Raw genomic sequence first — 24,166 nt, forward strand, 5'->3', positions numbered from 1 at the left:
TCTCAGCAGGAACATAAGGCAGAAGGGTTGACATTAAAATAACAATCAATATGCAGCAATGTGGGGGATTAGGTTTGTCTTGATTTCTCTAAACATGTAAATGAACCTATACTAATTCGTTTTCCTCCGAATTTAATTTATCAAATAAATTATCAATTAAATAATTGAGAAAAAAAAAAATGCATGGTTTCTGAATTAATTCATATGAATTAATTTTATTCAACCGTCAAATTTCCTTCCATAAAAGTATGTTGAAATAATGTTGAAGTAAAGAAAATAAAACAAAAACACAAAAATTGAGATGTGCATCAACAAATATTTAAAATAGGAACTCTTTAGTTTGTAGAACAAATAAATCTATTGCTTTCATTTTTTTTTTATTATTATTATGGTGAGGGGGGAAGAGGTAAAATTTGATTATCAAACAATAAAAAAAAAAAAAAAAATTTTTTGAGTCTAATAAAGCTGAACAGCTAAATATTAGAATCAAACAATACAAAAAATGGGTTTGTATTACTGTACACATAGATTCGAAAAAGTTGTCAAAAAACAAATATAGAACAAATAAATGTTATCAAAGGCAAGATAAGTTACTTTTCTACCTAACTGGATATATTTTTTGTGTTTTTATTCAGTGTAACATGTTTATTCAGCTCGAAAAACATGCAATGTTTACCGATGTATTGGAAAATTCAAAATGGCAGCCGACTGTCTCTCGGAAAGGGTACGTTTGGGAAAAGGTATTATAAATAATAAACTAGACAAAATACTGTTAGAAATTCGCTCAATATATGTTACCGTGACATAAGTTGACATGTATTCGGTTGTTTTTTTAATAGTATTTTGTCTAGTTTATTATTTATAATACCTTTTCCCAAACGTACCCTTTCCGAGAGACAGTCGGCTGCCATTTTGAATTTTCCAATACATCGGTAAACATTGCATGTTTTTCGAGCTGAATAAACATGTTACACTGAATAAAAACACGTAAATTATATCCAGTTAGGTAGAAAAGTAACTTATCTTGCCTTTGATAATATTTATTTGTTATATATTTGTTTTTTGACAACTTTTTCGAATCTATGTGTACAGTAATACAAACCCCAAAAAATGCCATAGTGTGAATTATTTTCTTCCATAAAAGTATGTAATGTCGGAGTAAAGAAAACAATAAAAAAGAAAAAAAGAACATTGAGATGTGCATCATTACAAATATTTAAAATAGGAACTCGGGGTTGTATTACTAAATGTTAGAAAAAAAAAACAAAAAAAAAATACACGTCACAACACAAAAAATGCCATAGTGTGAATTAATTATTTTCTTCCATAAAAGTATGTTGAAATAATGTCAGAGTAAATAAAACAATAAAAAGAAAAAAAGAAAAAAAAAAAAAAACAAACAATATTGAGATGTGCATCAACAAATATTTAAAATAGTAACTCTTTAGTTTGTAGAACAAAAAAAATCTCATTCTCTCATTTTTTTATTATTATTATGGTGAGGGGGGGGGGTAAAATTTGATTTTTAAAAAAAAAAAAAAAAAAAAAAAAATCAAAATAATTATTTGAGTCTAATAAATCTAAATAGCTAAATCTTAGAGAAAAAAAAAAAAAAAAAACAAGTCACAACAAAATGGCGTAGCGTGAATTAATAAAAATAATGATCAAAATATTGTGCTGTAAAAAAAACATGCATTAAGACAACAAAGACAGTGAAAACGTTTAATGCTACAATACATACGCACATCTCAATAATTATAAAACTCTGTGGGCTATCCAGGTATCCTTGCTTGCTTGAATCTTGTATTCTAACAAAGTAGTATTCTTGTCTGTTTCTTTGTTTTTTTCACAATTTCATTCATATGTACAAAAGGTATATTGTTCCACAAATTAATCTTAGTATTTATTTGTTTCCCCACAAGGTCAATGTTTAATGTGGGTGAGAACCAGCTCCCCCAAAAAGGGAGCACTCTGGCAGTGTGCAAAAATAAAATTGTCATAGTATAATTGACTATAAACAATTTAGCTAGAATGCAGCACTACAGCATCAGAGCAGACACCACACCCCGGCCACCAGGCCGGCCGACAGCAAGAAGCATATGTGCTCTTCACAAATTAAGATATTAAATCTTTTAGTCAGGTAAAAATATACATGAACAAAAAACTTAGGCACAAGGCCAACCAAAAAGGGGGGGGGTGATGGGGGTCGTTGGTCATCCTTGTCACTCTAGAACTAAACAAGTTTCTCTTAGCTAGAATCTTCTTCCACCATAATACCGCATTCGCCCTTTCGTACTTGGGGACGTCCTACTTAGCAGCCAATTTTATTGTATTTATTTGCTTTCCAACGAAAGCAAATGTGACACAAGGTCGTTTTTAATGTAGGGTTAAACCCGTTCCCCTAAAACAAGGGCAAAAAGGGGTGAACTCTGGCAGTAGCAGCCAATTTTAGTCCATCATGTTTTCTATATATACTGTGTATTCAAAAAGAAATCGACATTCAATGAACACCCTCATTAGCATATCACATTCAAGAAAATCTATTATTAATCTGTTGTTAATTTTTTATTGTAATAGAATCATTTTAGAAATATTATTTAAAGTTGATTTATTTAAATTATTTTTTTATTTATTTTCAATTATTAATAGCTGACAACAGTTGCATTTAAAACCGGTAGTAAATAGTTATCTAAGCTATGAGAGTCATTTCCTGCTTTAACTTGTGTTTGATTTTTATAGCCCAAGATGGATGTGTTTTTATGTTTCCCTAATCCAGCATGTGGTCACCCTTTAAAACAACTTAGGATATTCAGTGTATCTTAAACAGTATGGGACTAATCTCTCTACCAGGCAATATGTTTGGACCGGACAAAACTGGGTATGTATTATATATATATATATATATATATATATATATATATAAAAGAACAAGTAGTTAATAAAACATGTTAAAAAACACTTTGAAAAAGAGTTAAAAACATATTTAATTTTAAAAAGGAAGCACAAAATAAGTGGATAGTCCTTAATCTGCGGAGTTTTGAAGAAATACTTTCCTTCTCGTCAGGGGGTAGGATTTAGCAAAATGCGGGATCGGATTTTTACTTGTTCTTATTATAAGCTCTATCTCCTATCTAGTTTTATCGAGCTTTTACATCTGGTTGAGATAACTTTATAAATATTAATTCTTTAATATTTATAATATACTTTAGTTTTGCCATCTTGGATCATTTTGGTAAACTTAACTGTAATTCTTATTTAACTATATATATATATATATATATATATATATATATATATATATATATATAGTTAAATAACTGATTAGATAATTACATGAATTATTGTTTTATTAGTCGCGTGCAAGCAACTCTATAAGTTGGTCCGTCAGTCGGTCAGTCTGTCCGTAACACTTTTGTGCTTGGCCTTTTTGGTTAAGATCAAAGGTCTGTTCTTAATAGATGCTGTTCTTAGCCAAGATCAAAGTGTAGTATCTGTTCCGGCAGATACTGCACTTAAGATAATTTGTACCAGTCAATGGAGGGGAAACCCTCTATACTGGGACAATTATTATTTTTGGTAACCAGAGTGACCCCTTTTAGGGGAGCTGGTTTTTACCTCACATTAAAAACGGCCTTGTGCCTAATTTGCTCAGTGGGGGAGCAAATAAACACCATCTGTTCCGGCAGATGCTGCACTTAAGATAATTTGTACCAGTCAATGGAGGGGAAACCCTCTATACTGGGACAATTATTATTTTTGGTAACCAGAGTGCCCCCTTTTTGCCTACTTTTAGGGGAGCTGGTTTTTACCTCACATTAAAAACGGCCTTGTGCCTAATTTGCTCAGTGGGGGAGCAAATAAATACCATCTGTTCCGGCAGATACTGCAAGCTATGACTAGCTATGACTAGCTATGACTAGCAAAGACCAGATGTGGGGGCAACCCCACATGCCTGACCATTAACCAGCTCCCATTTCCCACCTCTCGGGAGCTGGTCCCCTTTTTCCCTTCCCCCTCCCTTCACTCCTCACATTAAAAATCGGCCTTGTGCCTAATTTGCTCGGTGGGGGAGCAAATAAACACCATCTGTTCCGGCAGATACTGCAAGCAAAGACCATATGTGGGGGCAACCCCGCATATAAGACCTTGGTCGATGTAGGGGAAACCCTTCATACCAATTGTCACTATCCAGCTCACCTACTCCCCGGGGAGTTGATCCCCATTTCCCCTTCACTCCTCACATTAAAAATCGGCCTTGTGCATACTTTGCTCGGTGGGGGAGCAAATAAATACCATCTGTTCTTACTACATGCTGTACTTATGTTTGTAACTTTGTGATATAAAGTGGGGGATCACTTTTCTCTATTAATTTAATGTAAAATGATCACCCACTTTACAACCAGTCAGTCTCAAAGCCATTCAAGTCATTCTCCAGGTCATTCAAGTTGTTTTTGAAGGATTCCAGTTATTTTTTAAGCATTCAATTCATCCTTAAGTTCATTAAAGTCATTCTAAGTCATTTACTTTTTATTTAAGTCATTTCAGCCCATTTTTCGGTCATTTTAGTTTATCTTTTAGAATTTCATGTCAATCCTACAATCACGCATTCATTCATTACACAAGAGAGCACGCGACTAATGGCCATCGGCCTTGTTAAATATTACAGTGAGATAATATTTTCAAGACGATCCTAGCCAAAAAGGTAAAGCTCAATACATTAAAATAGAGCAAAACATAAATGTAAGAATTAAAGTAAAATTCTTCAGATTAAAAATACGTTTTATTAAAAGTTCTATCTCCTTAACCCTCTCTATCTTCCCATTTTCCCTTCTCTGCCTAGCCTATTCCTTCCTCTAAACATACAACTCCTTTTTCTGAAAAATGAGTCGGTATAGGGGAAGTAACTTTGTGATAATAATAAAAAAATCAAAGTTATTTCCCTTTTTTTAGAACCCTAACCCTAACTGAGAAACCGACTTCCCCTGACAAAATCTCCACCAGTTAAGGGTCAAATAATGAATAATTTTTTATCTAAATTTTAAATATCACTCGTCCAGAGCAATACCAATTTAAAAAGAAAAAAAAAAAAAAAAAAACTTTGTGGGTATTTGTTTTGTTGTTTTTTACTTTTAGCTCGACAGACATACATATAAACTAAATTTTAAATATCACTCATCCAGAGCAATACCAATAAAAAAAATAAAAAAAACTTTGTGGGTATTTGTTTTGTTGTTTTTTACTTTTAGCTCGACAGACATATATATAAACTAAATTTTAAATATCACTCATCCAGAGCAATACCAATTAAAAAAAAAAAAAAAAACTTTGTGGGTATTTGTTTTGTTGTTTTTTACTTTTAGCTCGACAGACATACATATAAACTAAATTTTAAATATCACTCATCCAGAGCAATACCAATAAAAAAAAAAAAAACTTTGTGGGTATTTGTTTTGTTGTTTTTTACTTTTAGCTCGACAGACATACATATAAACTAAATTTTAAATATCACTCATCCAGAGCAATACCAATAAAAAAAAAAAAAACTTTGTGGGTATTTGTTTTGTTGTTTTTTACTTTTAGCTCGACAGACATACATATAAACTAAATTTTAAATATCACTCATCCAGAGCAATACCAATAAAAAAAAAAAAAAACTTTGTGGGTATTTGTTTTGTTGTTTTTTACTTTTAGCTCGACAGACATACATATAAACTAAATTTTAAATATCACTCATCCAGAGCAATACCAATAAAAAAAAAAAAAAAACTTTGTGGGTATTTGTTTTGTTGTTTTTTACTTTTAGCTCGACAGACATACATATAAACATACAGATAATTACCCTTTATATTATAGGCTAGCAAGGTTACACTCTTGTCCTGGGCAATGCCTATAACATCAAAACATATTTAGTTCTCTTTATCAGTCTATCTTTCTCTTTCTCCATCCCCCATCTCCTAACCCCTTTCTTTGTCCTCTAAAGGGATCTTTTGGCGATTGTGTTTCTCTATTAAGTGACAAAATATCTTTTCAAATTTTTTTTTTTTTTTTTATAAAACGAACAAAGTCAAATTATTTAAACAATAAAAGGTTTAACAAAACAGTAAACATTTTTTTTTTTTAAATAAAAACTGTTTAAAAAACATCTGAGGAAATTCGAATGCTTATCAAATATCAACGTAAAATTTGGTGTATATTTAGAATTACACTTATTAAAAAAAAAAAATACAAAAAAATCTTTATGGTGTACATACCCACCATAGAACATCATATTCCAAAAATCATGAAGGTTTGGCCAGTAACTTTTCTATTTAGCTAGTAAACGAAAATATTTAGTTGTCAAAAGTCAAGTAACGATAAATTTATGCGTAGAGCCCTGCTATGTTCAGAATGTGTCTAGTGTTAATATGAATTTTAATCGCATTATTTTGAATAGATGTCAGCTCTACAACATCAAGTTACCTGAATTGATTTTTTTCAATAAAAGTTTTAAAATAAAGATGTTGTGTTGTTTTCTTTAGGGTGACATTTATCGTTTCATCCTGTATATTTTTTAAATACTAGTTTTCTGTTTCAAACATAAAGTTGAACAAATGTTCTGTTATAAATGAATGCTTTTAATTTTCTAAGCGCTTACAATACACAGAAGAAAATCTTATGTTCATTGACAAACTATTATTTAATAAGAGCAAAAAATTGTTTTGGTTGAAACTAATTTACATAAAGTTTACTGATGTTTCCGAATTTTTGAGATCAGCATTGCTTATTCGTATTATTTGGATTCATTGGACTACTGTTTTCATCTTGAGTGTGATTTCTGACAATGTTTCGGTCGATGTAACCTCCGACCTTATTCAGTTTACAAGGACCCATAGTGCAGTGGTTAGAGTACTTAGAAAAAACATCAATTGTAAAAAGTGATATTCTCCTGAAGGTTGAAGGTTCAATCCTCAGTGTGGGCGACTGAAAAATACAATTGCGAATTACTTAGGACCTCTATCCAGTCATGGCTGATGGAACAAGAGCATGCTACCCCCGTGAAGTAAATAAAGGGTTCCGCTCAAAATTCCGTCCAAATTCCCAAGTTTGACAGAAACATTCCCGAGTTCAACAAGACACACCTGAAGAAGATCGGAGGTTATATCGACTGAAACGTTGTGAAAATCACACTCAAGATGAGAACAGTAGTGGGATGAATCCAAATAATACAAATAACCAATCCTCATCTCAAAAATTCAGAAACATGATAAACTTTAATCATAACTAGCAAGGAGACCCGATGTTGCCCGGGATTGAAGAAGAATGGGCGAATGTTCCACACTTCCTATACTTTTTATTGTTATTGAAATCGGTGAAATTGCCCGTTCGTAATCAAATCAAGTGATTGTTTGCTGCCGTTGGGAACCCACTGTGGTGTACCAGGAGGCAGTGACTTAGTCCACAATACATTCTAGTCTATATTGCACTGTAGAGAACCTACGGTTGATCTTTTGAAATTACTTTTATATAATGACTTCAGTTTAAGTTTAAAATGCAAAAGTTAAGTGTTGTGGTTGGATTGTGCTCTAAACAGAAACTTCAAACGTGCTCCTGTCTTATCAAAAAAACCTACTGTTGATTTTAAATGCTATGCCCTTCAGCTTGTATGGTGATAAAAATTCTTAAATGTACTTGTGATGTTAGGCTGTATAAGGGTGTTAACTTTTCTAAAAAATCAAACTGTTCATTCTTTAATAGAGGAGTTTTTCAATTATTGAGTTTCACTACATATCAGAGGCATTTCAATTGAAAACCTATATAAGAATATTCCCAGACACAAACAGTACATTTGTGTAAAATTTTATAAAAATCGAACCCAGTCATTTTGGAGTCCATAAGGAATGAACACACACACACAAAGTGCTCTTAAAATATAAGTAAAGATAAATAAAATAATACAACTAAAAGTCTGAAGTTAAACAATGTTGATTTTTTTTTTCTTTTTGCATTTATGGACTAGTGCGAAGGTACAACTTTTTTTGGTTTTCAGTTGTGACATTTGAAGAGTGCAAAGCAGGGGCAGACAAATGCAATTTCAAAACTGAAACGAAAATCTTATAATGAATGCGTGTTTTTTCTTTTTTAAAATAGATTTTTTTTAAATTATAATAACACAAAATACAGTTTGTTTGTTTTTTTTTAAACACAAATTTGATTTTTTGTAACAAAGCGAAATTCTGAAATTTTTGAATAAGTGCTTTTTTTTTGTGTCAAGAAAGTTTTTATTTTGAATTAAAATAAATATAATAAACTTATAAACAAAAATAGAGTTATCTGCCCCTAATTTACACTTGTCTGACCCTGCTATGCATTCTCCAAATGTCCCAACTAAAGCAAAAAAAAAAAAAGTTAAACCTTTGCACTAGTGCCAATTTTTTTTTATTTTGCTAAATATTATATGAAGAATCTTTGAGTTAAAATCTATTGAGAAGTACACATTTTGTATTGAGAAATATACAATTTAAATATGTAAACATTAGGTAAAAAATAACAAGTTATGCAAAATGGCCTTCCATTTAGGTCAAATTTGATATTTTTTTTAGAATGAGTGATTTTATTTTGTTGTTGAGAAAGTTTTTGTTAGACATTTATTGAATTCAAATAAAAAAAAAAAAATTTGTAAGATAAAATAGAGTTTTCTGCCCCTGATCTACACTTGTCTCCCCCTGTTATGCACCCTATACATGTCCCAACTGAAAACCCAAAAAATTTGTACTAGTGCACAAGTGAGGTGTTTTTTATTTTGTTGCATAATGTCTACAAAAGAAATGCAATAAACAGAAAGGGGGTCGGATAGAGAAACGGCTGATGAATATCGATTTGAAACTATCTAAAAACAGAAAGAAAAGCAGTGATACAGAGTGACGAAGAGCAGGAATAAACATCAAATATCTACAACATTAAAAAAGATACAGAAAGAGAGATTGCACTCACCGAAGCCTATTTATAAACAGGTTTTAAAGGAGAAAAGAAATAAACAGATTAAATATAGATTTTTTTTTTTTTCAATTTGATTTAAAAAAAAAGAGAAATGTGAAAAAAAGTAACAATAATTCTAAAAAAAACAAAAAAAAAAAAAAAATTTTTCTTTTTTTTTTTTCAATTTGATTTTAAAAAAAAGAGAAATTTGAAAAAAAGTAACAATAATTCTAAAAAAAAAACAAAAAAAAAAACAAAAACAAAATTTTTCTTTTTTTTTTTTCCTAATCAGCTTTTCTAATAATAATAGCCATGAAAAAAGATTTTGTTTTTAATAAACCAATTTTTTGTTCTGGTTACTTCAATAAAGTTTGAGAATATTGATAAATTTCAATAATAATTAGGGCTATGACAACAGAGTATTTTTATCATTGTTTTGACTCTCGAGTATATATGCGACACAGTTAATCAAGCGAGAACCACATCACTCTATATAAAAGCATATAAGATATCAATGAATCCACACTCGAGAGTCAAAACAATGAAAAGAATATGCTGTTGTCCTAGCCCTAATAATAATAATATTGACGAAACACAGACAAGTAAATTATGTTTGTTGTTGTTGTTGTTTTCCATTTAAAATTTGGGTGCTTATTCAGATTGGCATTTACGGTAAAAAAATTAAAAATAAAGAAAATACAAAAAGTCTGTATGATGCAATACTCATTACAGAACAAAGATGTCAGATTCCAAAAATTACATAAATTGATCAAATAGTTTGTTTTTTTTAACTACGAAAATAAAAATTTATGATTTTTAGCGATTTCACTAAACCGTATTGAACATAAGGCTGATTTTTAACCGCAACACTCCGATTGGAGTTGTTTTGTCCCTTAATTATTTTAGTGGATTTAATCATGGCTGACGAAAACACTACAACTCACTTAGTTGTAAAATTTGATTTTCTTGAATAAGGAAAAACTATTTGATCAATTTATGTAATTTTTGGAATATGACAACTTCCCTCTGTAACGAGTACGTATATTATACAGACTTTTCTGTATTTTCTTTACTTTTAATTGCAACCATAAGTGCCAATTTGAATGCACATCAAAATTTGTGTTATTACCTGTGTTACCCCTTTGTCAAGCCATGTATTGAAACTACACAAAACGACCTCTATTTGAATCCTATGAAAATGACAAAGCTCTTTCACAGACAAAGGGAAATAACTCTTCATAAGTGAGAAATTATCCAAGATGGTTGTGGTGCTTGTTAAGAGAGAGTCGACAGATCGATTTCTTTTAAATATGTCGTTTTAAGCAAAAACATCAGTACTTACTTGTCATGTAGAAAATAGTAATATATTCAAAAATTACGAAAATTCATCAAGTAGAAAATTATTTATAGTTAAAAGTAATTTTTACAGAAAATGTGAGGGAAATTGCATTTTCTCTAGTTGTGAACACCTTGAAGATTGCAGATACAGAGGGTATACTTATCTCTCTTTTCACCACTTTAAAAGTTGAGGGTTTGTTTTGGAACATATCGATAGTTTTTTTTTAAATTTTTTTTACATAAAACACGATAGAAGTTGTTCTACTCAATGAATTTTCATAATTTTTTTTGATAAATTACTATTTTTCACATGACAATTAAGTACGTTGTATTGTTTTTGATTAAAAGGACATACAGTAGAACCCCGGGATACGGTGGCTCTAGGATACGATTTTTTAGGTTCCGATGTGGAATATGTTTTTACGGACTTTGGTTACAGTATTTGCCCTGTCTTACAGTGTTATTTATAACATTATTTGATTATATACATGTGTATTACTGTATTATATAATGTACTGTATTTTGTTACTAATTTTTAATGTCATATTCCGGGGTTTTACTGTATTTTAAAAAAATCGATTTGTCACCTCTCTTTTTATAAGCACATCATCAATCCTTTATAATTTGTTTCAAAAATGTTATTAATATAAGTGTTAGGAATATTGATTTGTGTATTAATACACAAATAGAATTTTTTGACATTTATTTATATTCACTATTTTCTGGATTTCCGACACTAGCAACTTATAAAGCATGAAAATGCCAAGACTGCTCCTATTTACTTTGCCTCCCCACGAGGGCAGAGTTAGACACCAGGGTCGTTTTTTAATGTGGAGAAAATTAAAAAAAATAAAAATTGTCTCAGTCGTGAAGGATTTCTCATCCACTAACCAAGAACAAAAAATTTAAGTGTAGCATCAGAACAGATACTAGACTTTGATCTTGACCCGAAGGCAAGATTGTTGCCAATGTTTGGTGCTATCATAGTCACACACAGAAAAAAAAATTGGGGGGGAAATTTTAATGACGGCTTTCGGAATACCCCCCCCCCCCCCAAAAAAAAAAACCCTCGAAAGCCATTCTTAACATGGGGTGGTTAAGGGTTTTTATACTATGCTGGGGCAGGTCGTAAAAATAATTTCAAAATTTTTCATTATTTAAAAAGTAAAATAAAATAAAACGCGTTTTTTTTTTCATGGCGGTGTGTACTGTGTCGGTGTGATTATGAAAAATTGAAACAGTCAGTATTTCAAGGGCGGATAACTCTTACTATACTAATTTAAAGGGAAACAACTTTGCACTTTAACAAAGTTTTAAGATATGGTTACAATGAACAGAGCACAAAGAAAAAGAAAACATGTATCGAATTAATATACTGATATATTTAGACAAATATCTGAAAGACAAAGAAATCAATAACATGAAAAGCAACAGCAAAACAAGTTCATACGTGAATTTTTACGTCTTGAAAAAGAGATCAAAACTTTCTTTTTTAAAAATAAATTACATGTAAATATTGCATTAATTCAATTATAACGTACGTACGTCCCAAAAGTAATGCCTCTTATTGTTTTATAGCTCAGAGGGGATTGCAAATCGCATTACTATAATGACTGAACTTATATATTCATCGCCTGAAAGTCATCTCTCTGTTGTAGATATTGACAGTGAAACTAAAGGAAGCAACTCATGTCATGGGCATGCGTCAGAAGCACTGATGGGTCATTGAATATCTGTCAAAAAAGTGCATTGAGAATGGTGGTGACTATGTAGAAAAATAAATCCTGGAGCAAAAAAAAAATCATTCATTTCAATGATAGCATTCCTGTCTTTATAGGTCTTTAACTTTTTGAGTAAAAAAAAAACAGGAGGCTTTACTTTTAGAAGGACCCTTGTAATAATTAATAATAATGGCAATATATTACAACATCCAAAAAGGGATGAAAAAAAAAAAAAAAAAAAAAAAAAAAAAAACAAATAGACAACAAATGTATTGAGGCAAAATAAGTTACTCTTCTTCTTACTTGGATAAGATTTTGCATGTTTTAACTGATTTAATAAATTTTTTTTTTTCCTTAGTTCAATAATAAAGTATGTTTAAGTCTGTTAAATTAGATCAGAAAAAGTAATGGCTGCCAATGAGGCTGCTCATGGAGGCTTAATAGTCGCTCAAAAATCGAAACTAACACATATGCTAGCAGTGTCAGAAATTTCGTGAAAACTATTGAATAATTCCACCTGCTATCTTTCGAAGCTTATAACTCCTCGAAAAATGTAATTCAAGCCCTAATTTTTTTTTTCAATTAAAGGAGCAAGGACCAAGGTTTCATTAAAAAAAAAAAAAAAAAAAAAAAAATGTGTGTTTTTTTTTTTTTTAAAAGGTTTTAAACTTCGGATTTTACAGGTAAATTTCTAAAAAAACACTACTTTTTTTTGTTTTAAATTTGAATATATTATTTATTGATCTTTTATCTTCAATTTGTGATATATAAAACTTTGGTACATAAATTAATTATTTACTTTTTAATAGACATTTGAAAATGGGGGGGGGGGCGTGAATTTAAAAAAAAAAAACGTTTGTCTAAAATATTATATTCGGTTTATTGGAAAGAGCATAAAATTTCACATTGACCCTGAAAATATCGTAAAAATAGAATCAATAGAAAAATTTTGATAGATTTTTAAAGTTTAAAAATTGAAAAATACTGAACTTTCATGACTATTTCTTTTTTTTTTTTCAAATATTTCTATTACTTTTTATACAACTTTAATAGTTTATTTTGGAAGTATAATCCATAAAGAAAATAAATAACCCATCTTTAAAAGAGAAATTACGAGTTTTTTATATTTTATTTGCAGTTTCGTGTTAGGGGTGTCAAAAATTCCTACAAAAATTCTGATACACCTACACATATGCTGGTAATAAAAAATATATACTTCAGTTGAACGTTACGTTTATTAGCCATGTTTTTGCTTAATTTTGATTGATTAACAAGGCTTTTCAGGCCAAGATCAAAGTGTAGTATCTGTTCTTCAGATACTGCACTTCAATTTCTTGTTCTCTGTCAGTGGAGAAGAAATCCTTCGCGACTGAGACAATTTTTATTTTTGTTCCTTTTCTCCACGTTAAAAAAACGACCCTGGTGTCTAACTCTGTCCTGTGGAGGCATTGTAAATAGGAACAAGGCTTCACATGCTGTGTGTTGGTAGCCATTATCTTTGTTCTAACTTAACAGACTGAAATCTACTTGATTTACTGAACTAAAAAAACGCCACAACATAAGTTTAAAAAAAAAAAAAAGAAAAAAAAGAAAGATTATCCAAGTAGGTAGAAGAGTAACTTACTTTGCCTTTGGTAACATTTATTTGCCTATTTGTTTTTGTTTTTTGTTTTTACTAATGTTGGGAGGATTAATTGGAATCGGACATTAGAAAAATTGCAACTTTTGGGGGAGTCGGAATAAGTATCGGAAAAATTTGTGCTTATTTTCCAATGTCAAAAACGATTCTTTTTATTTGATTTTGTTTAAAACAAAATCTTCCAAAGCTGATTGTAATGATAAAACAATAAATATTTATTGGGCAAAATTCACCTTCCATCTTCCTTTGTTTACAAAGCTATTTAGCGGAAGTGACGTTCGACATATTTTTAGCTACGGATAACCAAAACTGTATAGAATGAACTTTTTTTTTTTTCTTTTTAGAAATTTTATTCAGTCTTGATTTGAACTTAATGGACTATTTTTTTTTTTATATATTTATGAACTGTTTTTTCGTCATATGAACGTTTTCCTAACTTTTATAATAAGTTAGGTAAATGTCGATATTGAAATTTTGAAATTAAGGTTAGTTTTATTTATTAAAAAAAAAAAAAAAATGGTGTTTTTTTTCCAATTACATTATAAACTTTATTTGAACTTTTTAACAAACTTTTACATACATAAAAAATAGACTTTATAGATCTTTTATAATAATTTTTTTTTTTACATTTATTTAACAAAAAATGTTGTCATTTTTACATTTTTCATGTATTTAATCAAACATCATAAAAAACGTATCCAATACATGATATTCCCCAAATAATTGTTTTTTTTTCAACTTTTTAACAAATTTTTGCATAAAATTAGACTTTATTGATCTTTTTATAACATAAGATTTTAAAATTTCTTTAAAAAAAATTTTTTTTTTTCATTGTTCATGTATTTTAATCAAACATAAAAAAATCATATCCAATACACGATATTCCCAAAATAATTGTCTTTGAATGATGCCAAAGGAATTCTTATAGATGACTATTAAAGTTTGCAAACACCTCACGTCATTTTTTTTTTTTTTTTTTTTTTTTAAATAAAACTAACTCTAATTTTAAAATTTCAATGTTTGGAAAACAGTCCATAATATATATTTCATTATAAAAGTTCTATTCTTGTTTGATAAAAAGAATAAAACAGTTAATAAATACAAAAAACAGTCCATTAAGTTCAAATAAAGACTGAATAAAACTTATGAAAAAAAAAAAAAAAAAAAGGTTCATTTTATACAGTTTTGGTCATCCGACATAGCTAAAAATATGTCAGACGTCACTTCTGGTTTTGTAAACAAAGGAAGACGGAAGGTGAATTTTGCCGTTTATTATTTAAAAATATCAGAAAAATTACAATCTATAGATCATCCCCTCCCACAAGTGTGTTTTTTTTGTTTGAGAAAATCTATGCACATTTAACATGTGCTTTTTATGATAATTCTTTTAGGAATAACAATTTTATCGTTAAATATTTAGAGATTTATAAAGAATCGGAATCGGTAATTGTATTGGAATTGGGAAAAATATTAGAATCATCCCATCACTAGTTCTCACACATTTTTTTGTTCTGTTAGCTGTTGTAACATATCGCCATAATAAACACACAATTGTTTTAAATAATTTCACATGTTTCAAACAGTGATTTTTTTAAATTCAATTAAAAATAAAAAATCCTGAAATAAATAAAAAAAAATTTTTTTTTTTTTTTATCATTATTAGAAAAAAAATTATTAAAAAAACATGTAAAAAAAAAACAAACACTTTCAGATATAATTTGTATTTAATATATTCTGTTATTCATTTGTTATGCCTTTCGGGAGGGTGGCGACCACCATTTTTTTCTTTTCTTTTAGTATATAATAATATACTTTAAAAAAATATAAATAAAAATGGCGGTCGCCAACCTCCCAACTCTTAAAAACATTATCAAAAAAAAAAAAAACATCTACACTATCAAGAGAGAATTCATATACAAAAATCAAATTCTGTTAAATATTTCATCCAATAGTTCCCAAAAACGTCCTTTAAATTTCTTTCTATCGTTATGACTTCTGAAGTTATCTAAATGACAAAAATTTTATCTCACAATGAATTCTCCTCAAAGACATTTCTTTCTAAAGCTGTTTTGTAAATTGGCTGGAAAAATGGTGAGATCCTTCTACTGCTCCAGTGGATATCTCACTCCTGATGCAATTCTCTACCTATATAAAAACCAGGTTCGACCAATGATGGAGTACTGTTGCCACATCTGGGCAGGATAAGCTGCTAGAAGCAGCTTATCCTGCCTTGACAGAGTTCAAAATAGACTTTGTAGCTTAGTGGGGAATGCCCTTTTCTCTTCCCTGCAACCTCTTTCCTTCAGAAGAGACGTTGCGAGCCTGTCTCTGTTTTATCGTTATTTTCATGGCAAGTGCTCGTCTGAGCTTCAATCTATGGTCTCCCCTTGCTAAACCTTCACGTAAAGCACTCATCTAGCCCAAACCACTATCGATAATTTCTCACACTCTTTATATATGCCTAAACCTAAACGTGAATTCCATGAACAAAGCCTCTTTCTTAGAACTGCCCGCCTGTGGAACTCTCTTCTGTTTGACTGCTTTCCAGCTGACTACAATTTGATTGTCTTCAAGTCCAACATAAACAAGTTCTTGATGAACCATCTCCCTAAGTAATCCAATTTACAAAATTTCCACTCCTAACGATTACTACGCTATAATCCCATTGACTACTGTACTCTTATCCTTGAGTGGCCTCGGGGCCTTGATAAGTGGAGACTCCTATGTAAAAAAAAAAAAAAAAAAAAAATTGTTTAAATAATCATAGCATGTAGTTGAGCATGGCTCCCGTTCAGTTTCCAGAGATAATGGATACCATGTGATTATGAAGCAAGGATTGCATATTGTCTAACCACACTTCTGAGTCAGCACTACCTCATTCTAGTGGTAAAGAGAAGTACAGGATGACTGGAAACAATGCCAAGATAAGCGGAGAGCACATACAGCACCTCGTATTCCTAAATAGTCACCCATGTTAGTACTGACCAGATTCAATGTTGCTTAACTTTGGTGACTTAACGGGAACTGGTGTGTCAACGTTATTATGCTGTATTATGCGTATGTACAAGGTGTGGCAGAAATCCCTCCCACATTTTAAACTTTCAAGTATACTAGCCTGGGTGCCCGGCATTGCCCGGGTGTTTGCAGAAAAAAAAAAAAAAAAAAAAATTTAGTAGGAAGGCAGGCTCGAAACTGGAGGAGGAAAAGAATGTGATAAAAAAAAAAAAATTTAGTAGGAAGGCAGGCTCGAAACCATACCGTGGAGGAGGAAAAGAATGTGATAAAAAAAAAAAAAAATGTGACGTCTTTGCTGTTGCGTCCATTGCCAAAATGGAAGTGGAAAAGATTTAAATTAATGCTAGTCAATCGAAAAGAGGGGATGACTTTCGAAAATATCGGCAAAAAAAGCGACCCCTCCTTGTAGAAAAGTGCCCACTTGTGAGTGAAGGAATTAATGTTTTTAGCCAATTTTTTTATATTTGCCGTCCGGAGGATAGAGCTTTAAAACGATACCAATCTCATGAAAATCCGTCACCTCTGTCGAAAGTTTTAGGGAGACATACAAACATACATTTAAGCAGACAGGTGAGAGTTATATGATAGATGTTGATGAGCTTATAGAAGTGCTAATGATGTTTTCATTTAGCTAATAAATTGCCATCAAGCACTATTGTTTGGACTGGTGCATATCGTGCTTTTACTGTAGAAATGTTTTTGAAGAATGGTGAAGCTGTAATTGCAACACAGAGCTTTCCAAGTTCATTAAAAGTTAGGATGGCATGATGCTGTTCCAGATAGAAAATCAATACAGCTATGGATCGCAAATTTCAGAGATACAGGTTCAGTACTTAAAAGAAAGCCATCTAGAAGTGCTCGAATGTCAGACGGTATTCAAGCTGCGAGACTTTCTGTGACTCAGTCTCCTACACGTTCCAGTCGCAAACAGTCTTTGGCCTTCGGATTATCTGATCGAACAGTCAGAAGAATTCTACACACTGATATTCAGCTCAATCCATACAGACTAATGATTGCGCATAAACTGCACGAGTGCGACTAGGAAGATCGCATGTCAAAATGCGGGAGATATTTCTGCCGCATCCTGGATGTATTTAATCATATTCCATAGTTTTCAGCTTTCTCTTACACGAAAGAATTTTCGTTGGAACTTACCTTAATTCTTCCCACAGCTTCTTGCGCTTGCATCATACGCATAGGCTTGGAAGGTTGACCCTCCGATATAAGTTGAGTAGATCCAAGATAACGTGCCCGAAACAAGACGCCTTCTATTAATACTGCAGGATTTTCAGGATGATTTATGCACACTGAGGATTATGATTGAAAAAAAAAAAAAAAAGGACAATTAGAATATGTTTGAGAGAAACAAGAATAAAAGGCGGACCTGTATGAAAGTGGCCACCCTTTAAAAATACATGTTTTACATCATTTTTTTTTTTTTTTTTTTTTTTAACTTTTTTCTGACGATTATCATAAATTACAGACTTAACTATCATATTAACAGAAAAAAAAATAAATAAATTCAATGACTTTTAAGAAGGGGGTTCACTTTCTCATTATAACTTTCTACTATTGCTACCTGACTTACTGTCCATTTCTTTACCGATGTGGTGTCAAGTGATTAGAACATTATAACGAGAAAGTGAACCCCCTTCTAAAAAGTTATTAATTTTTTTTTTTTATAAATTTTTTTGACTATTATGATAGTTAAGTTGGTAATCTATGAAAATCGCTGAAAAAAAATTAAAAAAAAGTTTAAAAACATGCATTTTTAGGAGGTGGCCACTCTTGTACAGGTCCGTTGGATAAAAATACATAAAATGATATTCAGTGGAGAATTGTAATCAGTTAGGTGCTTATGCAGTTTAGCAAAGATATTAAAAAATGAAAACAAAGAAAAATTCCTATGATGTACGTGCCTGTTATGGAATGAAATTCTCATAAATATAAAAAAATAATATAAAAAATTAAAAATTTGCATAATTTGATCAAGTAGTTTTGTTTTTTTACAGATGGAAAATCAAATTTTATTGGGACCTATCACTACGAAGCCATATTGTAACTTTCAGCTATGACGATTAAGAAAAATTTCTATGATGTACGTTATGGAATGAAGTTCTCATTAAAAAAATAAAAATAAAATTAAAAAAAAAAAAAAATCGCATAATTTAATCAAGTAGTGTGTGTTTTTTTTAAATTTTTTTTTTTACAAACGGAAAATCAAATTTTAGTGAGACATAACTCCATCTAATTCTCGAAGTTTGTAAATGTTTGATGAGATTATTTTTTCCATTTTGAATAATGTTAGATGTTCCTTTTGTCTTTTTTTTTTTGTTTAAAAAAAATCGTTTCAAAATTTAATAAAATTATTAGAACTTCATGTGCGTTTTGTCAAACTTAAACTCAGATAAAGTTATCTCCTCTGCCCCCCCCCCCTTCATAACTGAAATTTTCAAGATGGCTACATAGCAAAAAAAAAAAAGCAAAATGAAATATGATTTTGAAACTACCACCAACATATGACGTGAACAAACAAACAGATGGTATGCAACACACAGTCATCTATTGGCTGCCCAATAAACAAACAAAAATAAAAAAGTAGGATTATCATGTTCTGTGGTTAAATAATCAATTGTTAACTATTCTGTACTTTCAACTAATAATTTCCGAGGTTTGACTCATGTACGACATGAAAAGAAACTGGAATCTTAAGAAGTGATCAATCATACCAGTCATTATAGAAGCAACCGGACTAATGAAAAAGAATTTCAAAACTATCTGGTGTATATACCCGGTGAACCAAGTGCAAAAGAAATACAAACAATAGCACTCAAACGGACGGTTAGAATTTTAAAAAAGATCTCTCGGTTGGAGTAACTAAACTAATGGAAGAATATTTGAGATCTGGTAGAATGCCCCATCTCCAGGAAAAACAAAGTGATAAGAAAATTAAAACAAGAGGACTCCAAATTCACCTGAAAAACATACTTTTTATTCAAGCCGACAGCATCTCATTTGCATACAAGGTAAAGAGAAATCTCGTTACTTCACAAGACCCATTAACATATAACACGCAGCAATTTTTTTTTTTTTTTTAATTCCTTTTTACCTATGACCGGAGCCTACATGACGCACGTCAATGGTTTGTACAATTTTTTTTATTATTATTTGCTTAAGAATAATGAATAGATATTTAATTATATATATTCTTTCTCATAATTTTGTCCAAGTTAAAAGAGGTGCCGGACCATCAGTTGCCAGAACATCAATGTTGCACTTGTATTTAAAAATATATGGATTTAGTATTATCAGGTTATTGCATAATACCCCACCATTTCATAAAAAATTTTTTGTTCTAAAACACATTTTGATATTTGGTAAAGTGTTTTATATTAGTATTCTGTTCTACAAGATAATGGTTATCATTTTTTGCTCATAATTTTTTCTCATTTTTCAGAACCGTCAAATGGATTGTCAAGCAGATAAAAGAAAAAAAAAAAATCACATTTTCGCCTTTAATCAAGGTAAAAAAGCAAGTGAAGTGACCAAGGATATTTGTGCCGTATATGAAGAAAACGTTATAGCTGAGAAAACTGTTCGAGATTAGTTTAACGGATTTAAACACAGTAATTTTGACCTCAATGACGCCCCTCGTTTTGGAAGACCAATCAAAGTAGACGAAAACCAAGTCAGGGTTCTTTTGAAGGAAAATGGCCATCAGACATGTAGAAAATTGATGAAATGTGATTTTGTGATTTCATGCTATCTTCAGTTGATGGGATTCACACAAAAATTTGGAGCTTGGGTCCCACACAAACTTACTTTTGCTGTTAAAATTCTTTAATTTTATTTAAAAAAAAAAAAAAGCGTGAACTAATGCAACAATCTATTATATACTTGTGTTATGAATAGAACGCAAAGTTATGGTCACAAAAAGAAGTTTTTAGACTAGCATTAGTTTTACTTTTATTTATTTTTTTTTGTCAACAGCAGGTTCCCATCCCCATTTTTTTTTTTTGCAAAAATAAAATTTTGTCAGTTGAATCAAAGTTAATACTATTATGCTATCGTTGATCATCGACGTATTAATTGAAACAAATAGTTATAATTAGTGCTGGGACATTCCAATATTTTTCTCCGATCCAATACATTTACCGATTCCATACAAAATTCCTGATTCTAATTCTTTAAATATTTAACTATTAAGTTTTGCTACTTTTTCCCTAATTACCGTATAAATAGTCTCTTCCCTAGAACTGACATGCAGAAGTTCAAGTGTAATATGAACAGACATCTTGCTGCTCAACTCCCTTCATAGTATCTCTGCAAATTATGTCCCTGATAGTAGCTCCCTACATCAAAGTGACACTGTGCCTTGTTTGGAATGAAAATGTAATAATATATTTGTATATTTTGGCAGCAAGTCATTATTCAAGCGCGTCTGATTGAAAACGACAGTTATTCTTTCTTTCCAATTTTGTTGGATATCTTTTCAATTCGCCGAGCGGTCTTTTTTATTTCGGCTGGCATGTTGTATATTATGGCGCCCAGTATTTTTCTCAAGCGCTTTCTATCGGTACATCCGATCATCGTCAGGAGCGATTTTTCTTGTTGTCATTTTCTTTTTCTTTGACGCCATAATATACAACATGCCTGCCGAAATAAAAAAGACTGTTTGGCGAATTGAAAAGTTATCAAACAAAATAAAAAAAATAAAAAGAACTTTTGTGTCCAATCAAACGTGCTTGTATATATATATATATATATATATATATATAGATATATATATATATAGTCATCCGCATACAGTACTGTTTTGCCATTTCACAGCTCATCAGTGTGGCTAGACAGGCAACTACCTCAAGCCAGGATCGAAACCTGACTGCCAAAATGACAGTCAAGGCTTCTCACCATTACGCTATACCACTGCTGCTGTGTGGGTAATGAATTTAACGATGTTTAATTTTGACATTTACTTAAATATATAAGTAACAAACAGAGTTATTCTTTCTTTCCAATTTTGTTGGATATTTTTTCAATTCGATGAGCAGTCTTTTATTTCGGCTGGCATGTTGTATATTATGGCGTTGTTGTTTGCCCACCATATTTTTCTCAAGCGCTTTCTATCAGTACATTTACTTTTTATATATATATATATATATATATATATATATATATATATATATTAATAAAAGGTGACTCTACATATTTAGTTACACTGTTAGATGTATTAATTTACTTCAGTTTGTGTTAATCCATTAGATCTCTGCACTGTATTTCCTTCTTTAAATTATTTTCAAGGCAACTTTGTTAGGCTGTAGGGATTTCATTAAAAAAATTTTTATAACAGGATAATTTACTATTTCCTTAACGAAGGATTGTGGAATCCAAATATTAAACCATCTATAAACATAAATCATACAAATAAAATTACATAAAAATTGTAAAAAAAAAAAAAAAAAAATGCCAAAATTTCTTTAAAAAAGCTTGGTTTTTCTCTGCATCTGTATTTGTATGTCTTTACGTAAGCGATAAGCTTTTGCTAAGTAAAACTAGCTTACCTTTAAACTTAACTGAAATAAAATATAAACCTACTCTGCAAAGCTTTTATCAGTTCGACGTCTAAACAATTAACAGCTGATTTCACACACAGGATGTCCGGAATAAAGTATATATAGACATGAAACTGAATTTTCATTTCTTTGGCAGAGTTAAATGCTTGGAGATTCAGCAGTTTTTTTTTTTTTTTTTTTTTTTTTTTTTTTTTTTTTTTTTTTTTTAACTTTGAACAAAGGATATTCCATATTTAAATAATGAAATGCAAAAAAGAGTTAAATGCTTGGAGATTTAGCAGCCATTTTTTTTTTTTTTTTAACTTTGAACAAAGGATATTTCCACAGGAGTTGGAATATGTATTTAAATAATGAAATGCAAAAAGGATTCTTGGAGAGAATTTTAAACAGATTCACAAACTAGATTTACCATCTCTCAAAATAGGGATAATAAGTCTAGAGCCGATTGAAATGTTGAAACCAAAAAAAATGTTGTGGAAATCCAAACATTGTCACAGAAGATAAAACAAAACAGGAACATAAACATGTTTTGCCATTTTTAAGATGAAAGATTTGGATCATTTCAAATACTATGAGAAGAGGAGGCAACTCTAATAAAGATCAGAAGGGAGATAATTCCCCCATCGATCTTTACTAGAATTATCTCCCCCTTTCTAAACCAATTTTTTTTTTCTCACAGATTCGAAATAATGACCAAAAATGGAGACTAACTCCCATGAATACAAAAATATCTAGAGCCAGTAACTGTTTTCCTTTCTTTTCAAAACAATAATCGACATGCCTGATGAAGGCCGAAGGACAATCCGACCGAAACGTTGCATAAATAACACTCAAAATGTTCCCACAATACAAGTAATATAAACAATCAGCCCTTATCGAAAAAAAAAAATAGCTTTTTTTTTTTTTTTTTTTTTTTTTAGCGTATATACTGCTTCCTTGCCAACCAATTTTATAGTTATAAAATAGAGACTAACTCACAGAATACGAAAATATCTATGGAGCTAGTAAGACCCCCCCCCCCAGACAACAATCAATATGCCTGAGGACAGTCGAAGGCCAATCTGACTGAAACATTGCACTAATAACACTCAAGCACATTTCTATATACAGTGGGTCAAAACTCATGCGGGGGGAATAGCTCCGAATCCTACTGTATCAACGGTAAAGTCAATCCATAACAGTGAGAAAACCATCCAAGCTTATATGATAGTGAACACTTATTCCCCATGCTGAACATAAATCCAGCATTGGCAGAATATATCGATCCTATCGATGATAGCGGGTGAATTTATGAACATTTATACTGTCTTGCATGCTGGATATTGTGGTGGAAACAAGTGAACGCAAAGAACTTGCTTTAAACATTTCAAAAATGGTAAGCATAACAGTATGGAAGAACACCCAAGCTCAAACATGCAAGCTATAATGTTGCAATGTGTCAGTTAAACAAGTTAATAATAAATTCAAATATCTGGGATACTGAATCACATCTGATGGAAGGTGCATGACTGAAATACAAAGTCGCATAGCCGCAGCCAAAGTCACCTTCAAGAGATTATCATCAATCATGACCAAATAGAAACATTAAAATAGACACCAAATTCAGAATACTCCGAACGCATGTATGGTCTGTTCTATTATACGGTTGTGAGTGCTGGACAATCACCAACATCACGAGGAAAAGACTGAAATTTTGTACAGAAAAGAAAACAAACCAGAGAGTATTAGAAATGGCAAACACAGAAAGGTCTCGAATAAGAACAGTATGAAAAAGACAAATGAGATTCATCGGCTATGTCTACAGAAAAAGCGGAATAGAACAGATTAGCTTGATAGGAAAGATCATGGGTAGAAGAATCAGAGAACAACAGTGCGAAACATATGTTGACAATCTGAATACCTGGGCAACATCAAAAATGGTGAGC

At 30.9% G+C, this 24,166-nt stretch overlaps 1 protein-coding gene across 42 annotated transcripts in view; it reads right to left on the reverse strand.

The window, feature by feature from the left end:
* LOC145258348 (uncharacterized) overlaps positions 1-24,166 on the reverse strand; it is a 393,885-nt gene that overhangs the window by 108,246 nt on the left and 261,473 nt on the right. For 23 of the 42 annotated variants that reach the window (XM_080116585.1, XM_080116581.1, XM_080116580.1 and 20 more), the window contains one exon: positions 17,824-17,975. In XM_080116585.1, the coding sequence (XP_079972711.1) occupies positions 17,824-17,975 (152 nt within the window). The remainder of the gene's footprint in view (positions 1-17,823; positions 17,976-24,166) is intronic. The other 19 variants (XM_080116584.1, XM_080116583.1, XM_080116578.1 and 16 more) reach the window with 1 other exon arrangement.

The sequence above is a fragment of the Euprymna scolopes genome, chromosome 33, assembly GCF_053919585.1.
Source record: "Euprymna scolopes isolate OS-2025 chromosome 33, ASM5391958v1, whole genome shotgun sequence".
NCBI classification, from domain to species: domain Eukaryota; kingdom Metazoa; phylum Mollusca; class Cephalopoda; order Sepiida; family Sepiolidae; genus Euprymna; species Euprymna scolopes.